Below are 16,483 nucleotides of genomic sequence, written 5' to 3' on the forward strand. Positions count from 1 at the left end.
GAAAATAGAGTGTCAATTGTCACAAACATAAGTCAGTCGATCTGTTCTTTGTGGGGAGGGGTTAAAGTGGGAAGAGTAGCTGCACCAAGGAAAGGGGGGTCTACAGTTTGACAAGATGCAACTCACAAAAATGAGGCAGTGTCATAAACAGTGAGAGGAAAAAAACCTCTTACAACCTCGTTCTATCCATGCCCACTTGCCCCCCACCTCATGTAGAAGCCAATCACAGCCAAGCCAAACATAGCTAGAAAATCGAAGTTTAAACTTGCCTCCCTGCCTCCTACATGAACAGGTACTTGAAGTCATCTCTACCTAGCTTATATAGCACCACACACACCAGTCTCTTTGCCTTCATATGCCAATCTGATGTGAAAAGAAAGATTGTCCCTTTGTGCGCTCCCAGCATTGAGCCTCCCTGTCTGAAGTGCATATTACAATATTACATGCAGCAGCTCTGAAACCCGCTGTGTCCACATTTGGCAGGGTTGCCAACCCCCCAGGAATTGGAGATTAAACCCCAGAAAACAGCCATGGAGAAAAGTCGTTTGGGCACAAAAAAAAAGTGCTTCTTCATTTTCGTGGAACTTTTTAATTTATTAGTTATGAGAATCTTAGAAGGGCTGTTTGAGACAGAGGTCATGAAACCCCCGTGATACATCCAGAGTCAGTACCCCTAACCCTTGATGTTCACATTCACTAAACTTGTCAGCACTGAGTACAGGGTAGCGGGTACAGCCCCTTGTACATTAGATGTCTATCTTCAAGAATCCATAACATCATCTTAAATTTGTTATAGATGTCACATGTTCCTTATTTGGGCATCATCTTTCCATCACGCCTCTAGAGATACCTCAAAAGGATTTCCTGTTATTCAATTAGCTGTCACAAAGACACTCTGCCACATTTCTGTCATGAGATAGCGCTTGAAAAACTCCAAAACAAAAACAGAATTACCTGGAAAAACTCAGCAGGTCTGGTAGCATCGGTGGAGAAGAATAGAGTCGACGTTTCGGGTCTACACAACCCTTCAACAGAACTGAAGTATAGTTAGGAGAGGGGTGAAATATAAGCTGGTTTAAGGTGGGGGGCGGGGGGAGAGAAGTTGAGGGTGGGGTGGTTGTAGGGACAAGCAAGCAGTGATAGGAGCAGATAATCAAAAGATGTCACAGACAAAAGGATCAAAGAGGTGTTGAAGGTGGTGATATTATCTAAGAAAAGTGCTAATTAAGAATGGATGGCAGGACACTCAAGGTACAGCTCTAGTGGGGGTGGGGTGGAAAGATTGACAAGGTATTAGTTGTAGATTTAAAAATAATGGAAATAGGTGGGGAAAAAAAAAATCTATATAAATTATTGAAAAAAACAAAAGGGAGGGGGAGGAAACGGGGTGGGGATGGGGGGAGGGGGAGTTTAAGATCTAAAGTTGTTGAATTCAATATTCAGCCCAGAAGGCTGTAAAGTGCCTAGTCGGAAGATGAGGTGCTGTTCCTCCAGTTTGCGTTGGGCTTCACTGGAACAATGTAACAAGCCAAGGACAGACATGTGGGCAACAGAGCAGGATGGAGTGTTAAAATGGCAAGCGACAGGGAGGTTTGGGTCTTTCTTGCAGACAGACCGCAGGTGTTCCGCAAAGCGGTCGCCCAGTTTGCGTTTGGTCTCTCCAATGTAGAAGAGACCGCATTGGGAGCAACGAATGCAGTAGACTAAATTAGGGGAAATGCAAGTGAAATGCTGCTTCACTTGAAAGGAGTGTTTGGGCCCTTGGAAGGTGGGAAGAGAGGAAGTGAAGGGGCAGGTGTTGCATCTTCTGCGTGGGCATGGGGAGGTGCCATAGGTGGGGGTTGAGGAGTAGGGAGTGATGGAGGAGTGGACCAGGGTGTCCCAGAGGGAACGATCCCTACGGAATGCCGCCAGGGTGGGTGAAGGGAAGATGTGTTTGGTGGTGGCATCATGCTGGAGTTGGCGGAAATGGCGGAGGATGATCCTTTGAATGCGGAGGCTGGTGGGCTGATAAGTGAGGACAAGGGGGACCCTATCATGTTTCTGGGAGGGAGGAGAAGGCGTGAGGGCGGATGCGCGGGAGATGGGCCGGACACGGTTGAGGGCCCTGTCAACCACCGTGGGTGGAAAACCTCGGTTAAGGAAGAAGGAGGACATGTCAGAGGAACTGTTTTTGAAGGTAGCGTCATCAGAACAGATGCGACGGAGGCGAAGGAACTGAGAGAATGGGATGAAGTCCTTACAGGAAGCGGGGTGTGAGAAGCTGTAGTCGAGGTAGCTGTGGGAGTCGGTAGGCTTGTAATGGATATTGGTGGACAGTCTATCACCAGAAATTGAGACAGAGAGGTCAAGGAAGGGAAGAGAAGTGTCAGAGACGGACCATGTGAAAATGATGGAGGGGTGGAGATTGGAAGCAAAATTAATAAATTTTTCCAGGTCCCGATGAGAGCATGAAGCAGCACCGAAGTAATCATCGATGTACCGGATAAAGAGTTGTGGGAGGGGGCCGATGTAGGACTGGAACAAGGAATGTTCCACATACCCCATAAAGAGACAGGCACAGCTGGGGCCCATGCGGGTACCCATAGCCACACCTTTTATTTGGAGGAAGTGAGAGGAGTTAAAGGAGAAATTGTTCAGTGCGAGAACAAGTTCAGCCAGACGGAGGAGAGTAGTGGTGGATGGGGATTGTTCGGGCCTCTGTTCAAGGAAGAAGCTAAGGGCCCTCAGACCATCCTGGTGGGGGATGGAGGTGTAGAGGGATTGGACATCCATGGTGAAGAGGAAGCGGTTGGGGCCAGGGAACTGGAAATTGTTGATGTGACGTAAGGTGTCAGAGGAATCAAGGATGTAGGTGGGAAGGGACTGGACAAGGGGAGAGAGAAGGGAGTCAAGATAACGAGAAATGAGTTCCGTGGGGCAGGAACAGGCTGACACGATCGGTCTGCCAGGACAGTTCCGTTTGTGGATTTTGGGTAGGAGGTAGAAGCGGGCCGTCCGAGGTTGGGCGACTATCAGGTTGGAAGCTGTGGGAGGAAGATCTCCAGAGGAGATGAGGTCAGTGACAGTCCTGGAAACAATGGCTTGATGTTCCGTGGTGGGGTCATGGTCCAGGGAGAGGTAGGAGGAAGTGTCTGCGAGTTGACGCTCAGCCTCCGCGAGGTAGAGGTCAAAAAACTCCAGTTCCCCGACTCTATACTCTATCCACCATCTAGGATTTCTTCAGTCCAATCATATATGTACTTATTTTAAAACCCATTTAAAAAAAAATAAACATTGTAATTTTTTTAAAAGTTACTTTAAGGATCTTTCTGCCTTTTAACCTCCTGCCTTGCTCCAAAATTTAAAATCCAATTTACTAATTCGTCGCTCCGTTGCTCACCTCTTCACCTGCTGCAGGAGCCTCGAGGCACAATCCCTCCGGACATATTTTCTTAGTTATAGGAGCCATTCAAAAAATAAATTACAAACATCTGGGTTTCTATTTCTGTGCCTCTCTCAGATTACATGGTCGCTGAAGGGTCTGAATAATCTAGTCCTGATTCTCCAACCATCATGGGCATGGAGAGGGCTTGATGGACAAGCTTGTCTGTTCCTGCCCATCATTCTCATATGCGTGTCAGCTTCTGGAGTGTACTTGCTCTCCGCCTTTGTATTGCAGCCAGATTTGCTGACGATGCAAAGATAAGTAGGAAAGGATGCTGTGAGGAGGACAAAGTCTGCAAAGGGATATAGATAGGTTACGAGTGAGCAAAAATTTGGCTGATGGAGTATAATGTGGGAAAACATGGGGTTGTACGCCTTCACAAAAACAAAAATAGTCCATATGACTCTTCATCAGAACTAAGGAAAAATAGAAATGAGATGAAATATAAGCTGGTTGAGAGGGGTGGGACAGGTAGAGCTGGATAGAGGGCCAGTGATAGGTGGAGGCAAAGAAGAGATTGCCAAAGATGTCATAGACAAAAGGACAAAAGGGTGTTGGTGGTGATATTAGCTATGGAATGTGCTAATGGTGACATTAAAGGTAGAAAGCAGGACGAGCAAGTGACAGATGGCCCTAGTGGGGGTGGGGTAGGGGGAAGGGATCGAAATGGGCTAAAAGGTGGAGATAAAACAATGAATGGAAATACATTTAAAAATAATAGAAATAGGTGAGAAAAGAAAAACATATATAAAAAATATATATATTAAAAAAATATAAATTATTGGAAAAAGGGGGATCGGAGAGGGGGTGGGGATGGAGGAGAGAGTTCATGATCTGAAGTTATTGAACTCAATGTTAAGTCCGGAAGGCTGTAAAGTGCCTAATTGGAAGACGAGGTGCTGTTCCTCCAGTTTGCGTTGAGCTTCACTGGAACATTGCAGCAGGCCAAGGACGGACATGTAGGCATGAGAGCAGGGTGGAGTGTTGAAATGGCAAGCCACGGGGAGGTCCAGGTCATGCTTGTGGACAGACCGAAGGTGTTCCACAAAGCGGTCACCCAGTCTGCGTTTGGTCTCTCCAATGTAGAGGAAACCGCATTGGAAGCAGCGAATGCAGTAGACTAAATTGAGGGAAGTGCAAGAAGTGCTGCTTCACTTTAAAGGAGCGTTTGGGGCCCTTGGACAGTGAGGAGGGGGGAAGTAAAGGGGCAGGTGTTACACCTTCTGCGGTTGCATGGGAAGGTGCTGTGGGAGGGGGTTGAGGTGTAGGGGGTGATGGAGAGTGGACCAGGGTGCCCAGAGGGAATGATCCCTACGGAATGCTGACAGGGGGAGTGAAGGGAAGATGTGTTTGTTGGTGGCATCATGCTGGAGTTGGCGGAAATGGCGGAGGATGATCCTTTGAATGCGGAGGCTGGTGGGGTGATAAGTGAGGACAAGGGGGACCCTATCATGGTTCTGGGAGGGAGAGGAAGGTGCCATGATCTTATTCAATGGCAGAGCAGGCCCGAGGGGCCAAATAGTCTATTCTTGCTCTTATTTCTAACCTTATTTCTTATGTTCTTCTGCCCTGACTGTTGCCTCCAGGGTCCCCTCCAGTCTCTTTTTGGCTACGGGATATGGCGCATTATTGTTTGTGTTCAAGACATGCCTCAGCTGGTAGTCTCTGAGTCAGAAGGTTTCTGGTTCAAGTCCCACCCCAGAGACCTGAGCACAAAAATCAAGGTTGACACTCCCATGCTTTGAGGGAGTGCTGCATTGTCAGAGGGGCCCTCTTTAGATGGGCAGAAAAAAATCCCATGGCATTATTTCGAAGAAGAGCAAAGGAGTTGTCCCCGGTGTCCTGACCAATAATTATCCCCAATCCAACATCACAAAACAGATTATCTGGTCATTACCACATGACTGTTTGTGGAAGCTTGCTGTGTGCAAAGTGACTGCCACATTTCTTACATTATGACAGAGGCTACATTTCAAAAGTGCTCCACTGGCTGTAAGGTGCTTTGAGCCATCAAATGGTCATGAAAAACACTATATATATATACGCCTTTCTTTCTTTCTGTCTTTCATATTAAAATGCACAGAAACTTTTAAATGACACACTGTCCACTTTCTTTTTCCAGACAATGATCAGGACTCCAGGCAATTCCCACCTTATCTCCAGCCCTGGTTGCCATCCCTGGGACATTCAAAATCAGGCTTCCAAGCACTCCCCCGCACAATATGGCCTCTCCCCATTTCTTTTTCCACCACTCCCCGCCGCCACCACTCTACCCCCAACACCCTAACCACTCCCCCTCCACCCCTCTCCTCCCCACCCCTCTCCCCCCCCCCCATCACTCCCCCCCACCCCCCACCACTCCCCTCCCCACCTCTCTTCCTCTCCACCCCTCCCTCCCACCCCCCACCATTCCCCCCAACCACTCTCCCCCCCCACCCCTCTCACCCCCCCACCCCCCACCCCTCTCACCCCCCCACCCCCCTCACCCCTCTCCACCCCCCTCACCCCTCTCCACCCCCCTCACCCCTCTCCCACCCCCCTCACCCCTCTCCCACCCCCCCACCCCCCACCCCCCACCCCACCCCCCACCCTCCCCCCCCACCCTCCCCCCACCCCACCCCCCACCCTCCCCCCACCCCACCCCCCACCCTCCCCCCACCCCACCCCCCACCCCACCCCCCACCCTCCCCCTCCCCCCACCCCTCTCCCTCCCCCCACCCCACCCCCCACCCTCCCCCCACCCCACCCCCCACCCCACCCCCCACCCTCCCCCTCCCCCCACCCCTCTCCCTCCCCCCACCCCTCTCCCTCCCCCACCCCTCTCCCTCCCCCCACCCCTCTCCCTCCCCCCACCCCTCTCCCTCCCCCCACCCCTCTCCCTCCCCCCACCCCTCTCCCTCCCCCCACCCCTCTCCCTCCCCCCACCACTCTCCCTCCCCACCCCTCTCCCTCCCCCCACCACTCTCCTTCCCCACCACTCTCCCTCCCCACCACCCCACCAAGTAAAGCCAGTCATTTCTGTTGTATTTATTAACATATAGTCACTATTATTAAGATATCCAGTCATATGTATATCATCACTATGTATTCATGTATATGAATATCATCTTTTGCATCCAATTTTACAATCTTCAATTCATATGTGTAATCAGCTCCAATAATTAATGATTTTAAAAGCTCCACTTTATTTTTAATTCATTTGATTAATATTTTATTTTCAAATTTCTAAACAAATTAATTATTTATGTCGCCACCTATGAATTCCCTATTGACAGTAATTTAGCATTTTCAAAAATTGCGATGCATTAGAGTATCACAAGCGAAAAGCAAAATAAGGTTGGATCGGACACAATGCAGTAGACAGGCCTAGATGACATCTCTACACCCAAGTGACAGGATATATCCTCCATACATAGGAACAGGATGTATCCTCCATACATAGGAACAGGATGTATCCTCCTGACATAGGAACAGGATGTATCCTCCTGACATAGGAATGGGAGACCACCGTTCAGTCATTCAATTACATCATGGGCGTTTCTCTAATCCATCTACCCACCTTGGTTCTGTAACCCTTAATACACTTGGCTAACGAAAACCCATCCATCTTGTTTTGAAATTTTCAATTAACCCTCAATCTTAACAGCTTTTTGGGGGAAGAAGTGCTTCCTGGTGTAACCCTTAAACGGTTTAATTTTAAGGTTATGCCCTAGTTCTGGATTCCCTCACCAGAGGAGCTAGCTTCTTGCTATCTACCATGGACAATTGCATGAAAGGACAATCAATTTGAATGGGTACACAGCTTCTGACAGCCAGCTTCCAAATCCCACAGATAGGTACACAATGTCCCAATTCACCAGCACTTTTCCAATTGGGACAGATCCGACTGATAGCATTGCATCTTTAATGAAAGGTAAACTTGAAGTAGGAGGTCTTGTGGAGCAGTGGTAGTGTCCCTACCTCTAGGGCCAGAAGCTTAGGGATCAACTCCACTCTGGGACTTAACGGCCATGGAAGGTGCATTCATAATGTGGCCAAACAGGTTGATTACCAGCCTGTAAATCTTTTCAATACGCCTGATGTCAGTAACATCAGGAGAGCTGCCTGGTCAACCATACAATAGAAGGCAATAGCCAACTACTACAGTACTTTGCCAAGCATAATCATGGACCAATCCAATTGAAGTCCATGAACGCCAATACCCTCTTAGGGCATGGTGCCTGAAGGAGGAGGAGGAGGAAACTTGATGGTTTTCGTTACTTTTTTTAAAAAAAAGACCACTCAAATATTTAACTTAGGACCACGATTGAGACATAGGCACATTTAAACCCCCATCTCCCCAATCTAGCTAATAACTTGGTGCTAAAAGTAAAGAGCTTTCATGCAATTTAATTCCCCAATTCATACTTTAAACTTTATTTTAAGATGGATCTATTGATGGAATCAGAATTTGGAACTTTAAATCACTTACCGTACGTATCAGATCCTTGCGAACTGCTTTGAGCTCCATCAGGTAAAGCTTAATGTCCAAATCAAACTTACGGCATAATTGAACATATTTGTGACTCCCGATTGTGTGTTTACTGGAAAAGAATGGATTCAGTCACAATCCAAAGTAAAGGGATTCCCTTTCCCCTTGGAAATTTCAGAAGTTGGTTGGGAAATGGGCCACAAATACTATGACTAAATATTTCAACCATTCGTAATTGTTGACCATTAAAAGAAAAGTAACTTCTGGTAAATTGTATGTTTTTCATTCTGTGTAAAATACCTCAGCAATTCTTCAATGGCCTGGCTGCCATGTTGCAGGAAGGTCGTAATTTCTCTGGAGAGAGTACAGAGGAGATTTGCAAGAATGTTGTCAGGGCTTGAAAATTTCAGCTATGGTGAAAGATTGGATAGGCTGGGGGTTGTTTGCCTTGGAACTGAGGTGGCTGAGGGGTGACCTGATTGAGATGTACAACTTTTGAGGGGCCTAGATAGAGTAGAAAGGGGTGCATTGTTTCCCCTAACGGAGAGGTCAATTACCAGGGGGCGCAGGCTTAAGGTGATTGGGAGAAGGTTTAGAGGGGACATGAGAAAAAACTTCTTCATCCAGAGGGTGGTGGATGTTTGGAATTCACTGCTTCGTTTGGTTTTGGAGGCAGAAACCCTCAACTCATTTAAAAGGTACCTGGATCTTGCCCTAAAGTGCTGTAACTTGCAAGGCAATGGCCAGGTGCTGGAAGTGGGGTTAGAATGGGCAGCTAGTTTTTTTCTTTTCGGTCGGCACAGACACGATGGGCTCAATGGCCTCTTTCTGTGCCATAACTTTGCTATGGTTCTATAACCATCTTATTCAGCAGCAAGTTTGAGGAGAAAGCATATAATCCTTCATAGAACTGTACAGGAGAGAAGAAGAGCATTTGGCCCATCATGTCTATGCCAACTATCTGTTAAGAGCTAGCAATTGATCCCACTCTCTTGTTCTTTTCCAAAAGCCCTGCAAACATTTTCCTTTTCAACATATATCCAATTCCCTTTTGAAAGCTACTATTGAATGTGTTTTCAGGTAATGCATCCCAGATCAACAACAGCTTGCATATAGATTTATATAGTTTTAATGCAATAAACCATCCCAAGGTGCTTCACAGGACAGTTGTCAAACAAAACATGACACTGGGCCACATAGGAGGCATTAGGTTATATGAAGCTCAAGCCCTGGATGCCCCTTTAGCAATATGGCAGATGGGACACCTCTGGGACATAATGAGCCTATCATTTGCATTATTTGGAGCCTATTTTGCACCCAGACAATTCTCTTCGGAATTCTCTGCAGAGGGCTGAGAATACTCAGTTGTTGGATGTGTTCAAGGTTGAGATTGATACATTTTTTTCAGCTGTAGGGGGAAAAGGGATATAGGGATTAAAATCAAAATACTGTGGATGCTGGAGAACTGAAATAAAAACAAAGTGCTGGAAAAATATGGGGATTGGATGACAAAGTGGAGTTGAGGTCAAAGATCACCCATGGTCTTGTTAAATAGCAAAGCAGGTTTGATGGACCATATGGCCAACTCCTGCTCCTATTTTTTTATGTTGTTAGATTCTTTACCAGTAAAACTGACACAGTGCCATCAAGTTTCAAGGCCACGGTTTCTCTCGATTCACACAGCTAGCTGGTGATTTGCGTTATGATACAGAATAAAATATTCCTCAAACAAGGGTGCAATAAGCCTTTGGGATTTGTAGGTTACAAGTATCCTATCAAAATACCTTTTCACTAACTTCTTCTCAATGCTCTCACCTATCATCCTGAATACTAGGCAAAAAAAAACCAACTTCCTTTAATAACTGAGCTTATGATAAAAGATGTTAGGAAACTACCTTCAAAGCTGTCAGTCAGCCAGGAGTGTGATTACAGCCGTATTTGTAGTCTGACATGTGCTCCTATCACATCCAAATTCCAACTGACAGTTCCTTAAGTGACTAAGCATTTTGCAACACTATTCCCATCAACTAAAATGAAAGCAATAATGGTTGTTTCTTCAAAGTGTTTTCAAATTAAAATAAAGTGGCACAGACTTAGATCTTAAAAAAAAGACTCAAAATGGTTGCAAATACAACCAAATTAACTTTTGAAATTAAATATAAGGGCAAGGTCTAGTGCTAAGGGTCATATGCATATTAAAAACAGTACAGGAAGGTGGAGAAACTGGGCAAGTACTGTATCGTAAGCAGGTGTGTTCCTCCAATTATCAGACATTTTAATGGCTTTTGGCCCAAGTGCCAGCTGAGCCTGGGCGAGGCAAGTCTGAGAAAGCACAGGGTCAATGGACTGAATCAACACGACAGCTACCCAGCTCAGAACAATAGCTTACTGCCTGGATATGCGTGGGGTGAAATATTGCATCACAATACCTACATTACAGGAAATTGAAAACAAAAGAATATCCTCAGCCCCACCCATCACTCAATACATTTTTTTTTAAAAAGGACAAGAGTCTTCATGTAACAGTTTACTCATATATTCATTTTTTTTAAATGTGAAGAAAAGCCAGAATTTTATTGCAACCAATATATTTACAATTAACTCAAAGCCAAGAAACAGAATAAAATATCCCTGAGAATTTTACAAGCTACAGTTTCCCTATTAAATCACCTTTGCACTCACTTCGCCTCAATCAACTCACATATTCTTGAAACTCTTTCGAGTTATCAACAGTCACAGATTGCAACTCTTTCGAGTACAATCACAGTTCTTGGTTTCCGGGAGTGGGACATGAACCCACAACCCTCTGATTCAAAGGCGAGGGTGCTATGAACTGAGCCACAGCAGACACCTCTACATATTCTTGAATACTAGGCAAAAACAATGGCATACAAAATTGATTGCACCTGAATTCACTTATAAATTGAAGTGTGTTCAGCTGACTTGCCAACCCTCCAGGATTGGCCTGGAATCTTCAGAGCATTGCTGTTTTTTTCATTTCCTTTGAACATTTCTCTTTACCAGATATAAAAATATTGAAAATGGGGGGAAAAAAAGGCTGTTTGGCTGATGGTCAAGTATCATCCAATTGGGTAATGAGTCACTTTGCTTTCTAGTTGGCAAAAGGCGGCAATGTGTCACAAGAATGGATGTGTGTTGGCCGACTTACGGCTAGATCGTGGGGGAAATTTCCAGGAATAAGTTTAATCACAGTTGGCAGCCCTAGCGTTCAGCCAAGAAACTCAACAAATTCCTGGTTTTTAAAAAAAGCATAAATAAATTATCCAAAATACAAAATGCCAACAATTCAAATGTTATTTAACAAGAGCAGGATCAACGCTGTGCATTTTTAACTTTTCATATAAAACTTTCTCTCACGATTAGAGCAACTTGCACTTATGTAGCGCCCATAATGTAGAGATGACAAGCGAGCTGATTGAGAAGACGGGAGTGGAAAGGTGCTTCAGGCTTCTAGACTGCAAGTCTTGGAACTACATTTAAAGTACATTGATTTCGTCTCATGTATTGTGCCAGTCATATATGTATTTTGATTCTATGTCGGCCATTCCATCAGTTGCAGGCAAAATAATAAAAACATAACCCAATATTACTTATTGAACATGGTACTGCATTCAAAATAATAAAATGAAAAGAGAGACAGATTAAAGAAGAGCCTTGAAGCATTAAAAATCAATCCATGAAAGCTTTGTTATAGCTCCATTACTGAATTTTACTACAGTTTAGTATTCTATCCACTAATGAAGGAGAAGTGCTGAAAACAGATGATGGAAGTTGTATTGAAATCACCAAGTAGTAATTTTCCAAAAATTCTCTGCAGTTTGGCAGATGTGGCATCCGTTCAGAAATTGGAAAGGGATAAGCCAGCTGAGTCTTACTCTGATTGTTGGTCATCTTCAAGGGATCATAATATGCGATGATATTAGGTGGCCTTAGTGAACCTTTAGATAGACCTGAGCTAGTCAGGAACAACCAGCATGAATTTCTCAGGAGTACATCATGATCGATTAATATAATTTTGCAAGGAAATTGTAGTGGATGTCGTAGCTATGGAATTTTAGATGGTGGTTTGATAACATGCCACATAAAGGTTTACTGCAAAAATTGAAGTATATGGTTTTAAAGGGAACACAGCTGCATTGAGAGGGGATGCTAAGGGGCACAACATGGGGAGAAAAGGTACTTTCTTTTTGGATAGGCAGCCTGTGGAGTGCTTCCGGGACCTCCTTTTTTTTCAGTTGTATTGATTTGGACAAAAATAGGAAAAGGATGACACACACCAGTTTGTTGGCACCAAATTAGTGAGCACGGCAAATTGTGAAGAAGAATGCAGGAAGGCACAGGCAGGTTGGACAGATAGGTGGCGGATGCAGTTCAATAAAATCTACTACTTGATATTTCATTGCATGAAAAAGAAGAAACAATAGGAAGCATGCCCTCAGTTGGTTGGTTTCGTAACAGGGTGGAAGGACAGGGAGATCTTGGGATGCAGTAGATAGATCTCTAAAGGTAGAAGTTCAGATAGAAAAATATGTAAAAGTCAAACAGGATTCTGGCTTTTCTATATACAGAATTCAAAGGCAGAGAGGACATGTTTAATGTGTACTTGTTACTGTATAGCTTTCATCTGGAGTACAGTCTACTACTCTAGACCGTTGGAGCCTCAGAATAGGGTCTGTGACTATTTTCCCCAAACATACAAGGATTGAGAGGTTGTACATGAAAAAAAAAGGCGTAAAAAAATTAGGAGCTTTTCCACCTGAACAGGGAATATTAAATTGGGGGTCTGAAAGGGGGTTTTCAAATTAATGAAAGGTTTTGACAGCAAAAAGTGGAAGATTACTTCCATTGGTTGATGAATCAGTAACAGATGTAAACTCCAGATTGCTTATTTTTTTTTGCACAGGAGGATTGTTGGAACATGGAATGCTTTGCCACAAATAACTACTGAGGCACAGTTAAAAAGGAACAGGACAAGATTTTGAAGAGGGAGTGTGATAACCAGGGAAGGGCAGAAAAATGGGATTGGGGTAGATAGCTCCAGTTGACGAGTTAAGAGCAGTATGGGGAATGAACCAAATGTCCTCCCTTCATGCTGTAATTTGTATAATTCTCCAGAGAAACAGAAACACATTTAAACTCCAGCCTTGCCTCGAGTAGCAACCAAAGCGAGGAAAGCAAGTGATTGACACACCAAAGTAAGAGACGACGGCAACGGCGACATCGATACTGGACCAGACTTAGGAACGCACACTGTGCTTCCGGGATTTCTAACCTTTAGGTGCAATAGGCCTTGTCCATGATCCGCAAATGGTTAAATCTCTTAGGAGGTGTGGAGGAATCCAGCTGTCAATCAATCTTTCGGTTCTTGGAATGGTCAGATCACACTAGTTTCATCACAAAGATTGCCCAGGGCACAATTAGGGTGTTCTGGCATGTTAGCAATGTAGAAAAATACTTCCCTTTGTAATGCTGAATATTTGCAGCGAACCAACCACTGACTGAAAAGGGAGCCAATGGCACTGACGCCTTCAGTTTCCAGCCCCTCCACAATGTACCATGCTGCAGCCAAAACACACTCAGTTATTACTCTCATTTGAACTAACCCTAAAGGCCTCTGTGTTAATGAAAAGATTATAGATCTATTTTTAATGATTGAAAGCATGGGTCAACTGGTATTCTTTATAAAATTACTACTCTTTCTAAAATCAATCACAGTCACAGCATCTTCTTAGTTATACACAATGCTATTCAAAATTGTTGCCCTTAATCATTCAAGTGCCCTGGAACCCTTTCCATCCCTTGTCTCCAGCACTTGATGATAACAAACAGCTAACTCTTATATCCAGGGCTATCACTGTCTCTTGGATTATTCAAATGCTAAAAGTCCTGATAATCACTTCTTGTGGAAACCAAGTTATTTCTTAATTTTCCTAAATTGTTCCCTTTCGCTTTTGTTCCGTTCTCTTTCTCTATCACTTGCTTCTCCTCTCTTCCTTCTTCCTACATTCTTTTGTCTCCTTTACTGCCTTCACCCCTGTGTTATGATAGATTTGTAAAACAGATCCATGGGGTGGAGCGACAGAGAGAGAGAGAGAGAGAGAGAGAGACAGACAGACGGACTGAGAAAGAGAGAGAGACAGAGAGAGAGAGAGAGAGAGAGAGAAAGTGAAAGAGAGAAAGAGACAGAGACAGACAGATGGACAGAGAAAGAGAGAGAGAGAGAGAGACAGACAGATAGAGAGAGAAAGAGAGACAGACAGACAGAAAGAGAAAAGAGGAGAATAATGCTGAAGCAAAGGCACAGACATCTGTGCTCCCTCAGAGCCAGCGGTGCTCTGTTTGCTTGTTTGTTTTATTCTCCATTGGCTCATCAGCTGTTTCCGCCTCTGGGTTTTTCCAGAAGCGATCCTTATTCATGAAAAACCTTCATCTGTGGTTGTGTCCTGAAGCAGAAGGGATCAGATTGGTTCACAGTGGAGCTGTGGCTGTTATTTCCCAGTGAGCCCAGGCAAACTTACACAACTGGCCACTCTCTGGCTCTTGGGCTGCCAGCCTGACATACAAAACTGCAGCAGATGGAGGCAACCTCCCCATAGGGAAAGGAGGGAGAGAGGGAGAGAACGAGGGAGAAGGACATTATTTATAACCTACATGCAGCCCCTCTGCGACATAATCTGAAAACACAGCATTGGTTTTCACATATATGTTGATGACAGCCAATCCACCTCATCACCAGCTCTCTAGATTCATCGACTGTTGCTAAATTATCAGACTGCTTCTCCGACATCTAGCACTGGATGAGCAGAAGTTTCCTCCAATTAAATGTGGGAAAGGTTGAAGCCACCACGAGCTCTGTTCCCTAACTATTGACTCCATCCCTCCCTGTCAACTGAGACTAAATTAGACTGTTTGCAAACTTCGTGTCATATTTGACCCCAACATAATCTTCTGATCACATACCTACACCATCACTGATGACTCTCTATTTCCACCTTGATAACATTACCCAGCTTTGCCCCTGCCTCAGCTCATCTGCCGGCAAAACCCTCAATCGTGCCTTTGTTACCTCTAAACTTGATTATTCCATTATTGACTATATGGCATCCCACATTCTACCCTCTGTAAACTTGAGTTCATCTAAAACTCTGCTGCCCATGTCTTTACTCGTGCCAAGTCCTGTTTCCCTATCATCCCTGTGCTCACCAACCTGCATTGGCCTCCAGTCAAGCAACACCTCAATTTCAAAATCCTTATCCTTGCTTTCAAATGGCTCTATGACCTCCTCTCTTCCTATCTCTAATCTCCTCCAGCTCTACAACCCTCCCAGATATTTGTGCTCATCTATTTTGGGCCCTTTGTGCAACCCCAACTTTTAATTGCTCCACCACTGGGGGCTGTGCCTTCAGCTGACTAGGCCCTAAGCTCTGGATTTTCATCCCTAAACTTTTCCATCATTTCAATATTGATGCAAGTGATTCAATGCTGGGAAAAATGCCCTTTAAATAGGCCAATAACTAATCCTGATATCATAAGCTCTAAAAAATATTTATCAAAGAGAGGCCTGAAGGACCGAGTTCTGCCACCTCCTCATCGGGACTCCCACAGGATGTTGCACCCTCTGTCCCTGTATGATTTACAGTCAAATTCACACTTATCTTTCGGTGCCACACATCCTGTCATGAGGAGGCGGCTTATTCTCACCAATGGACCTGACCTCACACATTGGTCAAAGTGCCAGCATTTCTGGTCACATGTGGCAGCTGAGAGTTCCACCTCTCCGGGTCTCTCGCACAATGAATACAGGGCCTCAGCTGCACATTTCACACAGCAGCACTGACTGCTCCACTGGATGTCTGAAACAACACCGATTGAATCAAACGGGTGGAGGTAACAATGTACCAGTGAGAGAATACAGTACCAGAAAAACTCAAGCGCTTCACTGAAGCAACAGCCTAGGCTATGTTGGCAAACAGTTCTTCATGCAAAGGGTGGTAGATGTGGACAACTCCCTCTCTCAAAGCAGTATGATATTAGCTCAATTAATAATTTTAACTTGAGGCTGATTGTTTTATATCATTGGCTGGGGAAAAAAAATATGTGGAGCTAAGGCATATGGATGGGTTCAGGATACAGGTCAGCCATGACCTCACTGAATGGTGGGAACATGCTCAAAGAGCTGAATTGCCTACTCTGATTCATTGAATCATAGAAACTTATTGCATTGAAGGAGGTCATTTGGCCCATCATGCTTGCCCTTAGAAAAAGAGAGTTGCACTTCATCCCACATCCTCACTTTTTGTCCATAGCCCTTTATAAGTTCCTCATTGACAAATACCTGCCCAAATCCCTTTCAAAAGTAGTTATGGAATCAGCTTTCATTAGTTCCTTGGTCTTGGAGTGGAGGACTTGAAGCTACAACCGTAACCAATTTAATTTTTTTTAAAACACTCTCATAACTAGCAGCTTCCAAGCTTTGAATGGCATCCTCTGGTGCCTGCATGATTCACACCAGGAGCTGGCTAAAGAAGTATAAATAAGGCTGGCTGTTGGATCATTGGATCCTG

General features: G+C 44.7%; 1 protein-coding gene across 1 annotated transcript in view; it reads right to left on the bottom strand.

The window, feature by feature from the left end:
- pik3c2b (phosphatidylinositol-4-phosphate 3-kinase, catalytic subunit type 2 beta) overlaps positions 1 to 16,483 on the bottom strand; it is a 164,918-nt gene that overhangs the window by 104,601 nt on the left and 43,834 nt on the right. Inside the window, exon 6 of the mRNA XM_078546393.1 lies at positions 7,899 to 8,010. Coding sequence (XP_078402519.1) covers positions 7,899 to 8,010 — 112 coding nt within the window. The remainder of the gene's footprint in view (positions 1 to 7,898; positions 8,011 to 16,483) is intronic.

This window comes from Cetorhinus maximus, chromosome 8 (genome assembly GCF_964194155.1).
Source record: "Cetorhinus maximus chromosome 8, sCetMax3.hap1.1, whole genome shotgun sequence".
Lineage (NCBI taxonomy): Eukaryota > Metazoa > Chordata > Chondrichthyes > Lamniformes > Cetorhinidae > Cetorhinus > Cetorhinus maximus.